At 32.2% G+C, this 19,718-nt stretch overlaps 2 protein-coding genes across 9 annotated transcripts in view; one reads left to right on the forward strand and one right to left on the reverse strand.

The window, feature by feature from the left end:
* Nucleotides 1-11,842, forward strand: part of LOC106068566 (dnaJ homolog subfamily B member 6-A-like) — a 36,459-nt gene extending 24,617 nt beyond the window's left edge. For 5 of the 7 annotated variants that reach the window (XM_013227985.2, XM_013227990.2, XM_013227986.2 and 2 more), the window contains exons 6-8: nucleotides 3,699-3,878; nucleotides 9,563-9,673; nucleotides 10,313-11,842. In XM_013227985.2, the coding sequence (XP_013083439.1) occupies nucleotides 3,699-3,878; nucleotides 9,563-9,673; nucleotides 10,313-10,436 (415 nt within the window). In that variant the 3' untranslated portion in view covers nucleotides 10,437-11,842. The remainder of the gene's footprint in view (nucleotides 1-3,698; nucleotides 3,879-9,562; nucleotides 9,674-10,312) is intronic. The other 2 variants (XM_013227991.2, XM_013227992.2) reach the window with 1 other exon arrangement.
* The window catches only part of LOC106068574 (reversion-inducing cysteine-rich protein with Kazal motifs-like), a 112,486-nt gene continuing 103,514 nt past the window's right edge, over nucleotides 10,747-19,718 (reverse strand). For both annotated transcript variants that reach the window (XM_056017362.1, XM_056017353.1), the window contains exon 22: nucleotides 10,747-18,920. In XM_056017362.1, coding sequence (XP_055873337.1) covers nucleotides 18,633-18,920 — 288 coding nt within the window. In that variant the 3' untranslated portion in view covers nucleotides 10,747-18,632. The remainder of the gene's footprint in view (nucleotides 18,921-19,718) is intronic.

A 19,718-nucleotide genomic window follows, 5' to 3' on the forward strand; every position in this document is an offset into this window, starting at 1 on the left:
GCAATATCGCCCCTGTTGAAGACCACTGCTCTAAACTATAAATACTAGAAAATCTATCCAATCACAGAAATATATCTTAACACAAATTGAAAAAGTAAATATATATAGTCTTGCCAGCAATGATTTTTCAAAATTGGAAAGTTTTGTCTTTTTATTTTAAAATTTCTCAGTACCCCTTTAAAATGGGAGTCCTTTGTTATCTTTGGATATAGCATGTTAAAGCAGAGAGTACTGTAGTGGTGGCATCTTCTAATCCTCATGGTTTAACATATAACTCCAATTGTGACAGAATGAAGTGATTACTAATGCTGAACAATGCGATAGGAAGTTACCAGCAGTTTTTTATTTAATATTCCTTGAAGAAGAGCTATTCATGTCTTATTCAGATTTGAGAAAATAAACTCAACTACTCTTTTTCTAGTGAACTTCAGATGTGTATTTCTTTATTCCCAACAGTTTTTTACTAATAAAGCACCAATACCTCAGTGTATAAAGCCTACATAGGAAAGTGAATGTTTATGATTTTTATTTTTTTAGTTTCAAAGGTATTTAATGTATATATTATTAGAAATTGTTCTACTTTTAAATTTATTTTTTTTCTATAAAAATAATTTTATTTTAGACAAAATATTTTTTATCTTCTATATATATAATTCTTTTCATGGCTCAAAAGTTTGAAATCCAAGTAATGGAAAAATCACTCTTTTATTTTTTTCAAGTCGGACGGACTAGAATTACCCCATGTAATTTTAGAGGCAAAAAAAAAAGAGGCAGGGGGGAGAACAAGTAGTTTTCACCTGTCACTAAATAGCAGGGCCGGAATGTTTCAATCTATCTTTGAGAATTGTTGACCTCAAGTAATTCATTAGTTTGAGGCGTGAGAAGCTTCTTTCACCAGTTCCGTGATAATGCCGTTTTTTTTATCTCGCATAGGATTGGCGTTTTCCTTATTGAATGACACCCCAAATTGACAATTTTTGTCTATATATTTCAGGAGATTTGTATGAGTTTTCAAAAGGTTGTAATAATTTTTGGAGATTTCCAAAACTTTTTCATATATTTTGTAATTTGAGATTTCCAGGAGCTCCTGATAAATCAGGAGGCAGCGGAAAATCTGTTATAAATGGTTTATTTTAATAATTTACACCTACAATTAACATGGGGCCTATGACAGTGCGGTCGCATAGGTTGCGGTGCCCTAAGGCCGTCCCTGCAAAATAGCGGCGTATGCTACGCTGCTGGTCGACTAGTATTTTTTAACTAAAAATAAAAATTTTTAACAAATTTTAAAGAGCTACCTCTTTACTTAGGAGTTATACAGACATTTTTTTAAAACAAAAATAGTAGCTATTGTGTTCTAAAACAAAATTATTAAATACCATGTCTTTACTGAACAATAGTTGAGCTTTATGGGATGCCACCATTACCTGTAGAGCTGAGGAAATGGTTACCACGACAACTCAATATAAACTTACTGGGTATGGTCACTTGCTTGTTAAGATAACTTCTAAAGCAATAGTATTTAGTTTTTGGTTGGTGGTGGGAAGTGGGAAAGGTTGGGATATGAAACAAATTTGTAACTCTTGCCCACTTTCATGGGCCATTTGTTTTTGGGCAGCAAAATGTATTCTGTAGATGTTTAAATTGAAGGACACAATGGGTTAACTGGTTGGTTTCAATGATTCCCACATTGACACTGCATGTGGTTTTTGTGGCTAAGAGGTAGTAGTTGTAGATCTGTTTTGTCTTTTAGTCTAATTTGATTCAGCTTTGCTAATTAGATTCAGTGCTTATTCACTCCGTACCTAATTCAAATTTTATGAATAGAACATTCTTGTCAAATCTCAACAAAATATACTTGTACTGTCAATTTATTATGGTAATTATAAGTGATAACCAACCTATTCTCAAAAGTTTAAAAAATTGTGTTTAGTCTTGTTTCACATATCTCCATTGTTATTATAGTTTCATAATGTGCATTGAAAATAGTGGTGGTTTTGAAAAAAAAAAAGAAAAAAAAAGCAGATGCGTGCTAAAAAGATGTTTTTGTTTTTATCAATTAAAGCACAAATTTTGCTGTAGAATAGAAAATCACTTTTACCCTACACTCGTATTTAATTTAAAAATGTTTTCAGTTTCTGTGTTAATTAATATGTGTAAAGATATGAGAAGTTGAATTGATAAACTAACATGTTTTTATGATATATTATTTTAATTGTTTATATTTTTTTTTCTTTTTTAATTACCATTATGTTTTAAAACATTAAAAAAAAAAATTTAACGGAAAATAAATTTTTCTAAAGCTCTGTTACTGATGAATTTAGTTTCTAGGCTATGACTAACCAAAAGCATGTCATAATTTAATTTTTTTTAGTCACTTTCGCCTTTGATTTCTTTTACCAACAACTAATTTTAGATGTTTACTAACAAACAAACAAGAATGTGGCTAGTAAGAACAAAACTTCTGTCTCACTTGAACACATAAAATAGAAAAATGTATTTTGTCCGAAGTTGTTTCCAACTTTAATTCTCTTCTGTTCAAGTAGAAAATGACTTTATCTTTGTATGAAACAACTGAATGATCTGTGCGCACTGAACTGTGTTTGCTTCACTGTCACATTATTTTGTTTGTTTAGCATTTGTGTTCCTTTGTTCCATGTGGCATTCCCCCCCCCCCCCCCCCCCCCACCCCACCCCAACATCTAGTTATGGTTTGAGATTTACACATGCCTTATTCCAGTGTTTCCCAAAGTTTGACGTATGTGTACCCCTTCTAGAATTTTCATAACGCCAAGTACCCTTTGCCCCAAGAAAAGGATTTATTTTAATAACAAACAAAATTTTTTTTTTTTTATAGGTCTACATACACAAAATAATAATAACTCTATTACAATTAAGTATTTAATTAGTGAGTTTAGTTTTTATATTCTTCAGAAATCTATCAAATACATTCTAGAAAAACGAAAACATAGTTTTTACTTTTAAAAAGTGGGCGTGTCAACAGAAGTTGTTACATCACTATCCATTTCCTGATCTTTGTAGAACTTAGTCATAAAATGTTAAATAGCGCCTTATTTGAGTTTGTAAAAACTTGTATAATAAAAGGTTTTCAAACTTATGGATATTTTATTCTAATTTATACATTAAATGGGTATTTGTAAAAAATCTGCATAGTTCACTATGTGCAATGCGTTCCCCATTCAAAATCTTACTCTACCCCTGGGATACCCCACTTTGGGAAACACTGCCTTAATCAAATATGCTTGAATGTCTTACACTCACTTAGAAGTAGTGAGGGAAACTAAGTGTATTTTATTTGTGCTTGCTAGACATCATTATAGTTTTCTTTTGGGCCTAGTGCATGTGTTGATTTTCAATTTCTCGTCTTTCTCTGCCTCTTTCTTTTTTTTTTTTGAAAGATTACATTTCAGAAAAATATGAAATGCTTTTAATGTTTAGAGGAGGTATTTTTTTTAATTTTTATCGCACACACTACTCTGGCATGATTGGTTTATAAACGTCTGCTTGGTCAAGCTGTAACGCATGGTTTTTGTTAGCATTTATATTGTACTCAGTAAACTCGGTGTTCCAACGCAACTCACTGGCTTATGTTGGGAATATGTAACTCTGGCTTTGGTGGCACTCGATCCAGCCTGACTACGGACTCCCTCCACCACGGCTGTACTTCCATTTTTCAGTTTCGGCCGACCAATGAGACGACGGAGAGGGGAGCACAGCCGCGGTAGACTAAGCGGACTTCACATGCATCACACTCATCACCCTTTCCTGGCCTTCTCCCCGCGTGTCCACTTTGGCTTTCCCATGATGTCCGTGATGTCTGATCCATTCTTTGGATTTTCTGGAGCCACAACTGCTGGGTAGGCTAAAACCTTCATGATGACATTTTTTTATTATTTTTTTTTATAAATCCATTTCTTCAGGTTTCAAAAGTATTTCTTCCAATTAACCTTCCATTCCCCCCAGCCCACCTTAATTTTCTTTGCCCCCCCCCCCCCCTCCCAATCCAACATCTTATATTTATTTTTTAAACTGAAGAGTTTTGTTTTGATTGTTCGTGAAACAAATATCTGAATATATATCTAGAGGTCTATTACTAGTAATAATCAAGTCTGGCTGGCTAAGTCATAGAGAGTTGGAAAGTAGATTTTTTGTTGGCTGGTTCAATTCTAAGCTGGCGGTGCATGTGGTCTCTAGCAGTAGGATTCAGGATTAAAACAAAACAACTAACAAATATTTTTGTTCAAACGTTTTCAATAGTTGTACATTTAACTCTTGGTTAATATTCATTTAACTTTTCCATGCATTTTGAAACAGGTAAATAGGACTTAAATTAGTATTTCTTTTTGTGTAAATATTTACTAATTTACTTATTGCAATGTGAAACAAAAATTGAAAACAGAATGCGTCAATAACAAAAAGACCTGAAAGAAAAAAGCTTTTTAAAATAGAAGCATCAAAACTTTGCATATTAGCTTTTTGTGACTACAAAGAAAAAATTTTATTTCATCTTGTAGAAATATTGCCAACTGCCACTTTCAAACTAATGAGTAGCAATTAATTTATTAATACATCTGTGCTTTATTGCAGAATGCTTTATCTTGTAAACAGAGGATTATCTGTTAGGCACATTTGGAAGCTTTTTTGACTCAGAAAAAAAAAACTATTAAAATTTTTCAATACTCTTCAAAGGATATTAAACAATTACTAACAAAAACTAACTGCATATGCTTAGTATTTAGTAATAAACAGCCATCCAAATTTTACATTAGGGATTTTGCATTAAGAACCCTTTTCGCTTGCTTTGACTCAGAATGGTTCTGAGAAGCCACTGGAAAGTTCACTTTAAAATAAAAGTCATCTCATAAACATGTGCTTTTTATAGTAGCCTACTTAGACAGTTTGGTCAAGATGATACTTTTAAAAAAAATAATTCATTTACTTAAAAAAAAATAATTCCTAAAGCCTCAAAGCTTCTTGTTTAAATCCTCCAAAAATTCATGTTAGACTAAAAGACATGACTAAAATGACTCAGAACTTTTATTTTTGGTTCATAGATCACATTTTAAATGACCACTAATTCCAGTGGTCTCATAAATAAAAGGATGAAAAAGGATGCCCATTTTCAGTTATTCTATCATAAAAGAGTAAAGATAAGTCCTCCTTTCATACCTTTCAATCTAATTGGCAGATGAGGTAAAGGTCATCTGTTTCTATGGCTAAGGGTTAAAAAGGCCAGCACAATGACTAACCCCAACTTATGTCAGGCACCCATTGGGTGGACTCAGGGGTTTCCTAAAAATGCAGAACTTTTAAAGCGTAGCCTTCACCAATATTTGAACTCAAGGCCCCTTGGTTTGTAAGCCAAGCTTTTAAACACTCTGCCACTACCCCTCCTAGTTTGTATCATAGTTATGTTTAATTTTGTTTTTTCTTTTATGCAGAGTAAGAACAGTTTAGTTCCCCTCTCAGGCCCTGTTATTCATGGGTCAGATAATGTAAAGGTCATCTCTTTCTATGGTGAAAGGTTAATTAGCCTGTTATGTGATCAGCACAGCGGATCAACCGTCTTGCTTTCCCCAACTAATGCTAGGTACCCATTGGAGAGGGTTGGAAAAGATTTGCCACTTTGTTACTATATTGTGCACTGTGATATATTAGATTTCACTATCAACTAGACAAAATGTTTAGAATATTGTCTTTCAACAGCCTAATTTTTTTGTTTAAAAATTAAAATTATCAAAAAAATAAGATTGCATATTGTAGCTTCAATATACCAATCTTACCAGGTCTTAAACACGATTAAAATATTAATTTTTTGTTATTCAATCATTGTGTGGGATTCAGGCTATCTGCAAATCCAACAAGATAGATAAAGGAGTGGATATTTATTCATTATTACTATATTTATTCTAGTCTGTTATAACAATGATTTTGTATTGGTTTATTTGTTTTGAGTGTGTTTAGGTCTGAATTTATTAATAATGTGCAACTGATAATCCTTTTGATATCTTGTTTATTTTTGTATATGGTTTCAATTCTTAAAATAAATGGACGTTACAAAAAGACTATGTAATATATAGAGGACTGATGTGGCACAGTGTAGACATTGGAAGCAAACAATGCAATGAAATTTGTGTCTTGTACCTTTTAATGTCTTGCACTTTCTGCTCATTGTCACAGCAACACATTTCCCTGCATCCATTGGGCTGCCTATACACAATGTTTAATGCTGCACATTAAAAAAGTTATCAGTTTTTTTTTAAACTTTTTTTTTATCTTCAAAGTGAATATATTAAATTTTAAATATTTGAACTAACAAATAGATAACTTTGGTCTGTAAAACTTTTTTTTTTTTGTAAATCAAGCAATTTAGCATTGAAAAAGACTTTGCGGAGATAGCAGTTCAAGGAAAACTAGCTATCTATATGAAATAAATATTTATTTGGTTCAATGCCCAACTGATAAATATGTGTAGTAAAAGTTCTTTTTAATCCAACAGGTGCTTGGCAACATTTTAAAAGGAAAAAAATTAAATTTCCAGCCAAATGATTCTTCTCTAATCTAGCAGTTTGAAATTACTTGTTATAATCATCTGTCCCTTGACTTTTGTCATGTAGGTCCTGTGACATTTCACCTAGATAAATCTCTCCACTTTTCCCAGTCAGCATTCTGTTACATTGTCCAGCCAGCTTTTCATTGGATGACCCTTTCTTCGTGCTCCCTCACTGTACCTTGAATGATGACTTTTGACAGTGAGTTATGTCTTACATTATGACCAAACCAGCTCAGCTTTCGTGCCTTCACAGTATTGAGAGGTTCCTCCTTTTTGCCAGCCAGAGTGTTGAGTTGTAAAAGTACAAACTCATTTGTTTTCTTTTCCTGATCTCTAATAGCCAGCATTTTTCTATAGCATTGACTTTCAAGGGCTTGAATTCGTCTTTCAGTCTTAGTGTTCAGTGTCTAGCTTTCACAACCATAGAGGAGTAGAGATACCACCAGGGAAGAACACAGCTTTCATTTGACTTGGAAGCTGAGGTTCTTGATGCTCAGGACAGCAGAGGCCAAGCTGAAACTGGTTTTTATCTCTGTTGGTCTTCCATCTCTAATTATGTTTGACCCTTTAGGTATTTAAATGAGTCAACTTCTTCTAATGTTCGTACATTCAACTGTATAGAAACATTTATCTGTACAGTGGTTCACCCCTGCAGAAGTATATCTTTGTTTTTTGAGCCATTCAACTCTATGCATCATGTTGAATGATCTCGACTGTAAATTGTATTTTGTTTTTTCAGCACTGATTTCCATGCTTCAGATGCAGAAGTTAGGTCTGCAATTTCTCCAATTAGGTCTATATCATCTGCAAACCTGCTGCTTGTTTATGGTCAAGCTAGGAGTAAATCCTTTAGAGTTTCCAGCATAATATTAATGCTCCAGAAATATGTTAAAAAGTACTAGGAGAGAATGTATCTTTGCCGCATTCCTATGGATGTCCTAAAACTTTCTTCAGTGCTTCTATCAGCTCTAATGTCTGTCCATTCTTTGGAAAGGACGTCCTTCACTTTTCTCTAGAGTCTGTTGTTAATTCTCAACATTTATTATTCTTAGTTCAAAAAATAAATACATGTTCTCAGTTTCATATATTTTGTAAGATTTGTTGGAGTAAAAAAGTTCAACAATCATTGACCACAATAATTAAAAAACTGAAACATGATGACATAGAATGTGTTATTTTATTATTGAGGCATAACATAAAACATAATGTTTTTTTTTAATTATCATAATTTTATTAGATCAAGACATTGCCTGATAGGCTTTGTAATTTCATCTAACATTGCTCAGGTCAATAAAAAAAAGTCTAGTTATTGAAGTGTGTGAACATGGGTGCTTACAAGTTCTTAATTAGGTCTGCAATATAATACATATATAATACTTTATAAATTGTTCTCAAAAATGAAATTACAACTTGATCTAGTTCTATAATTCTTTTGAAAAATGTTTGGAAATGATATTGAATGACTTGAATATAAAACTTGTTATCCATTTCTAATATAAGAGGAGTAGATTGATCTGACTTAAGATCAAGTTAACATCACACATTCACCAACAGTGTTAAAAAGTAAAATCAGAATGTGGGTGATAGATAAGAACTTCAGCTTCACTTTAAGTTGAGAATAAATCTAAGAAACAAGAGGGAAATTTGGAGGTTCCCTTTAGTCTAAAAGGAAATGAGTTTTTCAAGGCTTTAATCATCATCAAGTTAATCAAAGCTCTTTTCCTTATCATCAAACTCCATGTAATAGAGGGACTCAAATCTTCTCTTTCAAAAGAGCTGGTCAAATACCCAGAGCTTTTGCATTATGTTCATATGTCACCATACAAGTCATGAGCATTTGGCTTCCAGACCTATCAAAATGAAATTCAGTTAGCCTGGGACAGTAGAAAATATGAAACATTCTGGTAGTTTCTATTTGTTTCCTACAAAGTAGGAATTGTATGTTGAAGCTAGGCCTGAACTGTGAAAAATATGATTCAATGGGTCAATGGTCTGTCCTGCAATCTCTGTAACTGCTTGTTCATGCATGGATAATCTCCACATGGGAGTGGCCTAGTGTGGGTGTCTCATATGCTCCAAAACTCAGTAGGCTTTTGTGGGATTTCCAGCCATCAAACCCTTTTTTCATGTAGGACCCAGGCTGCTTGATGGTAGGCCAATGTTTCTACAACAGTATTGGCAGTATGTGATTTGTTGCCCTATGTAGAAGTTACCAGGATGCTGTGGCAGTGGTTTATTTTGTATGACAGTGTCAATTTTTTTTTTTGGGTTGGGACACGGTCCAGGACTTAAACAATTTTTTTTTATTATTTAGTTAGTCTTTAATAAGAGTCAGTAGGGTTAGATCTAACACCCCTGTATCATTTTCTTACCTGTAAAACAATCTTCAAACAATTTGACACTGCTAATTTTAAAAATATTAATCTATCATGTATCATATAAGAGATGATTTTATTCTTTTAAACTACCCTGTAGTTTTCCATAACCTCTTGTGCTTCATCCCTTGTCAGATGTCAGTGTTTTACCCCCTCCCCCTTTTTTTCTTCAATTATTAAAAAAAACTGAGAATAATTTATAAATTTGTTTCATATCTCCAATAGTTGCTATAGGAATGTAAAGCCAATGAAATGAGATATAGATCTTTGTTTTTCTGAATGATGGCAGTGAAAACCTACATGCTTTTGATCTTGTGCATGTTACATGGAACATCTGGCTGGCTAAACCCTTTGCCAATCTCTAACTTATAACTTTCACTTTAAAAAAATTGTTTGCATGACCTAAAGTTTTAATATAACATGTCATTTAGTTACTTGTATTTAATATTTGCCACTATCTTTACGGTTTGTTTTTGTCTGGTAATATAAAAAAAAAAATATCTCCTATTAAAAATGATGATGAAATATTTAAAGTTTTTTTTATTGAATAACTGACAGTGTAACTAATGTTTTGGGCTGCCTGCACATAGTGATTATGTCTCTCTTGTTTCAGGATATCACATTTCTCAAGCACAAGTTTTGGAGGTCCAACAATAGGTGGCAACTTCCGCTCTACTTCCACTTCAACAAAGATAGTCAATGGGAAGCGTATTGTCACTAAAAAGTAAGATGGCTTTCTAAGCGTGTATACCTGAATTTACAACTATTTGTGATTAGTATTGTGAAGTGGATGCTATTTTGTTGTAAAGAGATTAGACAAACATGTCAGTTCTATTTTGGTTACAACTTTTCAGTTTTTGGAAATTTATGACAAAGAACATTTCCTTTCCTACATTCTGTGACATTTGACATGTAGCTTTTCCTTTTGCAACTTCTCATGTGACTAAAGAGGCCAATCCTAGATACACTTCTGCTGTAACAGGTTGGGCATTTGTTATCACCAGACACTGTAGTGTTTTCACCCTTCTTTCTACTTTTGGTGGGTACACTATCTGCAATCCAGGACCCCTCTATGTTTGCTCTCCATGTGGATCTATCCAATGCCTCATTCTCCCAACTGTTTGTATCCATTCTGAAGAGCTTCATGTCACACTTGCATACATCAGTATATCTTAGAAGTGGATGGCCTGCAGCTTTTCAGCCTTCTATTAGATCACCAGACAAATTTCTGACATTGCTCACTATGCTAAGTGAACATTATTTTTAAAAAGACATTGTACGTCCTTCTTGGCTGTATAGATAGTAGTGCTCATATGAAACCAACTAAAACTATTTGACAAATATTGATGCTGTCTTGTTGCAGAGTTGTCGAGAACGGTCAGGAGACTGTGATGATAGAAGAGGATGGGGTGCTAAAGTCCAAGAGTATCAATGGAGTACCCCAGGCTCTAGATGGTCCCACATCGAAACCTAGCATTAGAGCCTGAGGTTAGTGTAGGAACCAAAACTTTGTTTGCTGTTGTCCTTGTAGTCAATCTTCGGTTTGGTTTTGACCATCAACTTATCATTTGGTCAGGACATGCTGTTCATATTTGTTTTCATTACAGAAAGAGAATGGAATAAAATGTGCTTATCTACAATTGGTCTTTTAAATTGAACATTGTTGAAAGTCCTAATTTGTTGGTTATACTTTAAAAAAAAAAACAACTAAAAAAAAAATAATTCTGGACTTTCTCTTAGCCAGTGGAAATGAATTCTTAGTAATTCATATCCCTGCAGTCCAACAGTATTTAGTAATTGTCTTTTTTTTTTTTTGGATGGTTCATTATTTATGACAAATTAATTCTTTGTTTCTTTGTGTTTGCAAGTATTGCAGCCAACTATATCATTTGGACTAAGGTGATTGGAGCTGTTTCATATCATGTTATACATTTTTACTCCTATACATGTCAATCTATGCGTCTAAATGTTGTCATTGATTTCTGCATATGTTTAAAAACACATTATTATTTGCCATAAGAGAGCTTTGAAATTTAATTTGTTACTGGGAGAAAAAAAAACATTTTGACAGTAATAATTAAAATAACCTTTCATAATTTTTTTCTTTTCAATTTATAAAGTCATTTCAATTAAAATTGATTTTCATCTTCTTTAAGTTTTTAGCTATTACAAAAAAATCTTATCTGAAATCAAACTTGAATTTGAATTGACCCCATATCAGTTGTCTGCATAAACCAATTGGAGAATGTGTATGTGTTTCTGTGAGAACAGAAGTAACTGACCAATTGAGCGCTTGTCTTTGTGTGAATGTGTATACTATTTAATCCCAAGTGTCTGGCTATGTAAGAACAAGATGAAAAGAGTGAGTGAGAGAGAGAATGTTTGACATATATATAAATATAACTACTCAGCATCCATGCGTTCAAACTTGTATCTATTAACTGTGGATTGAAACTATAATGTAGCTCTTGTATTTTAGAATGCTTGGCTCTATAGTTGTTTAGTAACCATATTGTGATTTCCATAGAAAGCTGTATTACCATCACCATGTCACTGTCCAATCAACAATATTACAAAGTGCAGGTTATGCTGTTCAGCCTTGTATTCATTCAACATGTCTTTTGTTTAGTGCTTCATGATTATACACACACACACACAGACAAATAGCGTTTTTGGGTTTAATGCAATGTTTATTTCAACTACTATGGTGACAGTATTTTCTATGATTCTGGCTTTGTGGAAGGCATAAGTCTCTTACTGTACTGGAAATGTGGCGCCTGTATCTATGTCTTTGCCTGTTGTATGTACAGATGTACCAGCAGCTCTCAAATTTGTACTTTAGGACTACACACATGCATTACTTCAAGGTATTCAATAAATGATTTATTGCATTCTTTGGCCTTCAGCATGCTTTTTTTTTTCTTTCATTCCTGGTTTTATGTTTTCTTGGCATTTAGTTGCTGCCAGGAAATGAAAGCAGAAAGTGTTCATTGATCAGAAACTGTCAGCTGAGCAGTTTCAATGTTAGTTTTGAATTAACTACGTTTAAGTTCTTAAGTTTTACTAATCTACACTTGGCTTAAATTATGTCCCTGGCAGTAGATCATTCATAAAAATGATTCAAACAATAAAAATACATGTGTATGTTAATTTACAATAAGTGATTAAAAAAAAAGAAACTGAGTGGATCATCAAACACACATGCCAACATACACAACTCAAAACTACTATAGTAGGTCTGTAATATACATAAATATTAGTTTCTAGACAAATATTTAAAGAAGTCTTGATCACCATGAAAACTTCTGACCTTGATGTTTTCTTGCCTCACAGAATTATTTACATAATTCCCTTGTTTTATCTTAATTTATTCCAAGAGGGGTCAACTATCAAACAATTCAATCAACTAGATTAAAAGACCATTTTTTAAAAGTGTAAATGTGACTACTTTCCCTTGAAGCATGGCTTCAATCATTACATAAATCCTATAAAACTTATTTCACTAAAATAGCTTAATTTGTACACACACATGGCAGAACAACTTGATCCATTAGTATTAATTGTGATAGAGAACACCTCATTTCTGAAAGAGACAGCTGGAGAACACAAGTCTGCCGAATATGCATTTTAGACTGAGGAAAGCTACAGCTCAAAACTGGTGAAAAGGCAACTAACATCAACCATGAGCAGACATTGGTTTTGTCTGTGTTGCTTGTGTAAAAATATGTAGGTCATATCAATGTCTGTGTAGACAGGTGTAATACTGCTTATGACACTCTCCTATTTAAAAATGGAGAAATATCTGATCCTGGATCACTAACAACGATCACTGTAAAATTTTAGAACAATTCATATGAAGCAGTATCATAAACCTCTTAGATAAACATCAAATAGGCCATTTGAATAGACTTTCGTAAGGCATTTAACAAAGTGCATCAACATGGTTTGCCTAAAAAAAAATATTTTGGCATTACATCAATGGACTCAGAATTTCATGATAGGGAGAGAACAAACTGTAATAATAAATGGCTCTAAATCAACATCAATAATAGTAAACTCAGGTGTACCTCATGAAACAGTCTTATGCCCACTACTGTTTCTAATTGACATAAATGACTTACAAAATTGGATTAGTTCAGGAACAAAACTCGGGTTATTTGCAAATGATTGCATAATATATAGAACAATAAAAAAAACAAGATCCTAAAATTTTACAAAGAGAATTAAAAGAATGATAGAAATGGGAATCAAATTGGAGCATGTCTTTCCACCCAGAAAATGCAAATTATAAGAAGAACAAAAAAAACTGTAACAAATAAAAACTACTTATTGTATTCATGGTAAACCAGTCACACAGACTAAAGTCTGCAAGTACCAAGTGTAATAAGACATGAGAAGTTAGGGAACTCAAATATTGTTAAATTAAGAAATCAAACGAACATTAGAGTTTATTTAAAGAAATTTGTACAAATCAAACAGGAACATAAAACTAAAAAAGCTATTTAACCTTAGGTGAATACTAGAATATGCCTCCTCTGTTTGGGACCCCATAACTCAAGAAAACAAAGAAATGTGGTCAAGGGAAAAAAAAATAGTGCCATGAGATTTATAACAAATGAATACTCACATTTGATTAGTGTAACATCATTAGTAAAATCACTAAATTTAGAGACACTTCAGGACAGAAGAATAAATAATAAAGTACCAGTAGTGATAATACATAAAACAATGAACCATAATTTACAAATACAAAACCTAATAAATACTCAAAAAGATACATGTCTTATTCCATTTGCTAGGACAAAGTCCTAAAGTGATCGTTCTTCTTTAGTGTTGTTAGAGCATAGAGTTGGTTGCTTGAATCAGCCAGGAAAACCAACAACTTAGCAGAGTTTAAGTTGCTGATTAACATGCATGACTAAATTGACAAATGAAAATGAAAAGTAATATCTTTAATTTTTAAGATTAACTGAGCGAATACTGATTCTAATATATAGTGAGTTACAAAAAAAAAAGTGTTTTTAAAGCTTGATATCTTAAAGGTCAAACTAAATTTTGAAGTAATATCTTTAATTTTTAAGATAACTGATCAAATACTGATTCTAATATATAGAATCTAGAGAGTTTTAAAAAAAAAGTGTTTTTAAAGCTTGATATCTCTAAGGTCAAACTTAATATGCTTTTTGAAACAACTACCCGTACCTGACTTTTCAATTGGGTGAAGAAAAACATTGTTTTTTGTCTAGTTCAACATGATGACTCTATGGTGGTTGTTGTAGACTTATGGCTACTTGTCTCAGAAATTAAAAAAAAATTAACATGATGTTTCTTTAAGTTAAGTATGGTAGGCTGAAGGAATGAAATAGAATATGCATATAGCTGCCTGATCATGTCGTAAGTACTCTGGACTGTAGTCTAGATATTCCCAGGTTTGAACCCTGCCTGCTAACATCCCTCACTGTCCTATGGGAGGTTTAGGGTAGGATGTAATCATCTTCTATTCTAAAGAAACATCTGAAAGATGAAGTAAAACAGACAAACAATTATTGGAATAACTCAAAATCTGGACTCTGTTATCTGTGTTAGGTTTTAACACATTTTATTGACCAAAATAATTCACAGAGAAATCAAAATATTTATATAATGTAGATCTTGACGCAATAGATCATTTATATTCATATTTATATTTCAAAACAAACTGAGAAACAATTATGAAAGGTGATTGTCAAGCATTGTATACATCATCATTCACATATCAATCTTGAATTCATCCAACATCAATCATTCAGGCATCCACATTGATTCATTCTAACATCAATTGTTGATTCATTCAAACTAATCTGTGCAGCTTTATGGAGGCCCACTTAGAGCCTGGACAATAATTCAGTTTATAAGAAAGGATCTAGGCAAAGCCTATTGTTTTTAAAGCTTTATAAAATATAATCCATGGAGACTTCAAGTTGTCAACATTAAATCTAAATTTGAACTTTTCAAAAAGTATTTACAGTTCTAAAGAGAAATGTTAAAAGCGGTGCTAAAATAGCTTTTTTCAAAACAATGGAAAAATTATTTTTTTTTTTACCATTAATCAACATAAGTGTTTATTTAACAAAAATTAACCTATTGTACATGCACACATAGAATGGTCTCTGATGAGAACTTGATATTATAATAGCAAAGTGCTCATACAGAATGGTCACTTGGTTATTCCTAGCACAATAAAAAAATTTTTTTGATATGTCAGATAAGAATTTATACTTTTGTTTTACACTGTCACACATAAATACAAAATGAAATAATAAACTTGATTGCTTGCAGTTCTTTTAAAAACAAAATTTCTTTATGAAAACATGTATAAAACTATAATTACATTAAAATAATAATTGGCCTGCTTCGTATCAAAATGTGTAAATGAAATATGTACATAAAGGTACACCAAGGATTATGTATGGGTGATGCTTATGTAAATATTTTAACAATAAGAAAAAAACCTTCTTAGAGCTGTGCCATGAGAACTAAATATTTTGTTTTTGCAATGTGAGTTGGCAAGACTTTGTTTGTAGCATGCTGGATGCAACAGAGGTCACTAGTGAAAACGAGAAAAGGGTAAATATAGAAGAAATGGACTAGGATGACTTGAGGCTTGTGATCTGAAGGGCAGAATAAACTTTTTTTTACCCATTTCCCATAGCATTTCCATACACAAATGATAAGAAATTAAAAAGAAGGTGACTGGCTCTTGTTTCCAATGCAGGACAATAAATGACATATTTTACTTTCATGACCTACAATTTTGTTAGCAAAAGAAAAGTTAGAAGCAGTCTAGTTGGTGGCTTCAGTTTATCTTATAGATTAGCTCAATATTTTCCATTAGTATTTCAGACCTAGTGTGCTAACTCTTAAAATAGTCGATAAATATAACCTCATTTACAGATCAACATGGTTTGAGACAGCCAAATTAATATTATTAGCCCATGTCTATAGTTTTAAATTAAATTCCCAGATCATATTCTAGTTTAACAATCCTTTGTGGATCACTGTGGATCTATTCATATTTAAATACCGGTAGTATTTAGAACAATCTTGTGTATTTGCTCACAGGCATGGAAACTGAATGCATGACGTGTAGGACGTAATCATCTTCTTTTTTTGAAGTAACGTCTGTATCATATAAGATAAGATAAGATGTGCCAGACTCATATGAAGATTAGTAAACCAGTGTTCTAGGTGACTAGATATATGGAATAAGACAAAATACTGACAGGGAATTGGTATTGTTAGTTGTACAAAGACGATCATACATATCTGAAACAATCTTTAGGAATGACTTCAAATGTTCTTTGAATTGAACAATCTTGAGTATTATCTGCAGGACTCAAAGAACACTCTGAATTAATGGCAAACGAAATTCATACAAGTAAATACAACCAAATTAGAATACGTTTGCAACAAACATGGGAAAAGGTGATAAATATAAATAATAAATATACAATCATTTATATACACATTTGTTCATAGTAGTTTGTAAATAAAGAGAAAGAAAAACATTATTAATAATCTATACCAATCATTTTACTTTGTCATTAATTAATTGCCTTAATAGGGGGCTACTTTAATTCAGATATAATAATATTGACTGATGAATATTCTTTTCCTGTATCAAAAAGATTCTAGCCCAATACGGAATTTTCTTCAACAAGCTACATTTTTTTTTTTTTAAATAATTGGGTTTAATTGTAGAGAAAATGTTCCTAGCTTTATATATTCACTAACAATTTTAAAAAATATAATATATTCATTAAAAAAAACAAAACAGGTTAAGAAACCAAATTAAAATAAAAATAAATGTACAACTCCTGAGATTATCTAAAGGACAAATGTAAAGAATGAATTATGTACACAGCATTAAACATCACATTATTATCTCTTCATATTTTGTACATTCTTATCAGACAACAACAAAAAAGATGGCACATATTTCAAAGATTGTATTATGCTCAAAAGATATATATATATGTATAAATTGTCATTTCCATTATGCTCTAAATGTCCTAGGATCTAGACACCTCAATATGTTTAAAGCTTTAAGTACAAATGTTTTGAATACCATTTAAGGTAAGGTAACAGTAGATGCTCTGCCACAAAAGAAAAACAAAGTACAAGCATGTAGAAGACATTATCAATTAAAGCTGATCATCCTGACAATGGAGCAATAGAAATTAGAAGCATCATTATCATTTTTTTCCTGGTAGACAGCGCTAATAATAAAAAAAATTTCCAAAAGATTTGAACACATAAAATTCTAATATTTGTTAAGACATCAAGAAATTTAAAATATTATTAAAAATATTGTTTCTATCTTTGCTCAACATAAAAAAAAATCAGTCACCATTAAAAAAAAAATATACAGAAATATAAAAAAACAACAACAACAGCTAGCAGAAAGAAGATTAAAAAATCCTTTTCAATAACCTCAATTATGTTTACATTAAAATGTTAAATTCAATAATGTGAATCTCATAAACTTTGAAACTCTATGTTTAGTACTAGTTGTATATTTCTTTGCTAGATTCAACAAAATCATTTGGACTGAGAATGACACCAAAAGAAATTCAGAATGACAGCTTAAAAAAAAAAAGAAGACAAGGACAATCTTTCTAGACTTGAAGAAAGACACAGTGGTCTACCCGTAATCAACTCCTGAACTTAACCTTGCCTAGCCGAAATAGAAATAGTATTAACTGATTAGTTTTCATCGGATTAGTTTGTTTGGTTTTAGCCCAGGATCTGAGACTTTGTAGTCCAAACTATACATAGTTGACTAAAACAATTGTGCAAAAAAAAACAAAAAAAACATAACAACAAACAAACAAACAAAAAAAAAAAGCAATAACACAAATAAAAAAAAAATTCCTATAGTAATAAAGTCAACCAAACACACTCCAACACATAGACCATAGAGATAGATATATGTATATAAATAGCATGTATAAGTTATTTGTGAACAAAATATTGACTATAAAACAGTATAACTCTTTCTATCACACATACTTCATTGAAGTCTCTATATAAATATCACTGTTTACTATGTTACTGATGGGTTAACTGAAAAATGTTAACTATGCTACTGATTGGTTAACTGAAAAAAAAAACGTGCAAACTGAACATTATTCTATCATTTAACTTTTTTTTTTACAACTGATCTCTAATGGAAACTGTTTTTTTTTAGTTTTGCTTGGAGAAATTTCACAAGCATGTTAAAACAGTTGTAAGCTAATCTTTTGTTAAAATTAATGTAATACTCTAAAGGATCTATCAATGAATTGTTATTAAATAATAATACAATCCTTTTTTCTACTTCTTTTATCTCAAATATTGATAAGATGAGAATAACCAAGTCTGGAATATAATTAGATACTGGAACTTTCTTTTCATCAACATTCTTGCTTGGTACTTTAACTGGGTACACTTGAACTTGGTACTTTAACTTGGTACACTTAAACTTCATACTTTTACTGGGTACACCAACTTGCTGGTGTACACACTTCTCAAGGATGCCAGTTTAGTGAATGATATGAACATTGCAATCACAAATTTTCTCCAATTATCTCAGAATTTGTTTTCCCCATGTGTTAGATTCACAATGTCTGCAGTTTTTTTGTTGTTCTCATTATTCCTTGCCACTAAGATTGTCCTAAATGTAAAGCTACTTTCCAAAGAATGTAAAGTACTGCTAGACAATGTATGTGAGTTAAACAACTTTGAGGTACAAATGCTGAGTTCTTGTTGGGGTCTAGCAAATTGCTATTATCCCAGGAACTTCCGTAATTTGATGTGTAGGGCAAGTTGACCCTGGAGCGCTCCATAGTCACCAGGATTAAAGGTGAGAGATTCAAGTAAGAAACAATGTTTGGACTGCCCATATGGATCAGATTGTAGATACGCTCAGCTTCACCTTGGCATGCTTCCACCTAATGAAGGATATAAGAAAATGTAAGGCAGTAATAAACATGACCACAATATAGCTTATGATTGTTAAATATGTTAATATTGCAAACTATAGGACAGATGATGTAAAGGTTATCTGTTTCTGTGGCCCATGGTTAACGAGGGTGTCAAGTGGCCAGCATAAAGACAAACTGCCTTTACTTTTTCCCAACTAATGTCAGGTACTCATTAGAGCTGGGTGGACCTGAGGCACCCAAAGATCCCGAAATTAAAAATCTGGGTCTTCACCAGGATTCAAACCCAAGACCCATGGTTTTTCATGTTAAAAATTGTTTTTGAGTGAGTTTCATTTCTACTATGAAATATATAATGAAATATATATACATACATTTATGAACTTAAATGTACTAGGAGTTGCTTGCCAGAGGACGCCATTAAAAAAATATTTATAGATATAGTTTTAAACCTTTGACCCTTCCCTTTCCATTCATTAAGCTCCTATCCCCCCTCTCTCTAAGACACTTTATGATTGAATAGTGACTTGAAATCTTTATGCTTAGCATCCTCAATTAGTTTGCAAACATAACCTCTGTCAACCACTCATTAGCCCATCTAACATCTGTCAACCACTCATTAGCCCATCTAACCTCTGTCAACCACTCATTAGCCCATCTAACCTCTGTCAACCACTCATTAGCCCATCTAACCTCTGTCAACCACTCATTAGCCCATCTAACATCTGTCAACCACTCATTAGCCCATCTAACCTTTGTCAACCACTCATTAGCCCATCTAACATCTGTCAACCACTCATTAGCCCA

The sequence above is a fragment of the Biomphalaria glabrata genome, chromosome 1, assembly GCF_947242115.1.
Source record: "Biomphalaria glabrata chromosome 1, xgBioGlab47.1, whole genome shotgun sequence".
Lineage (NCBI taxonomy): Eukaryota > Metazoa > Mollusca > Gastropoda > Planorbidae > Biomphalaria > Biomphalaria glabrata.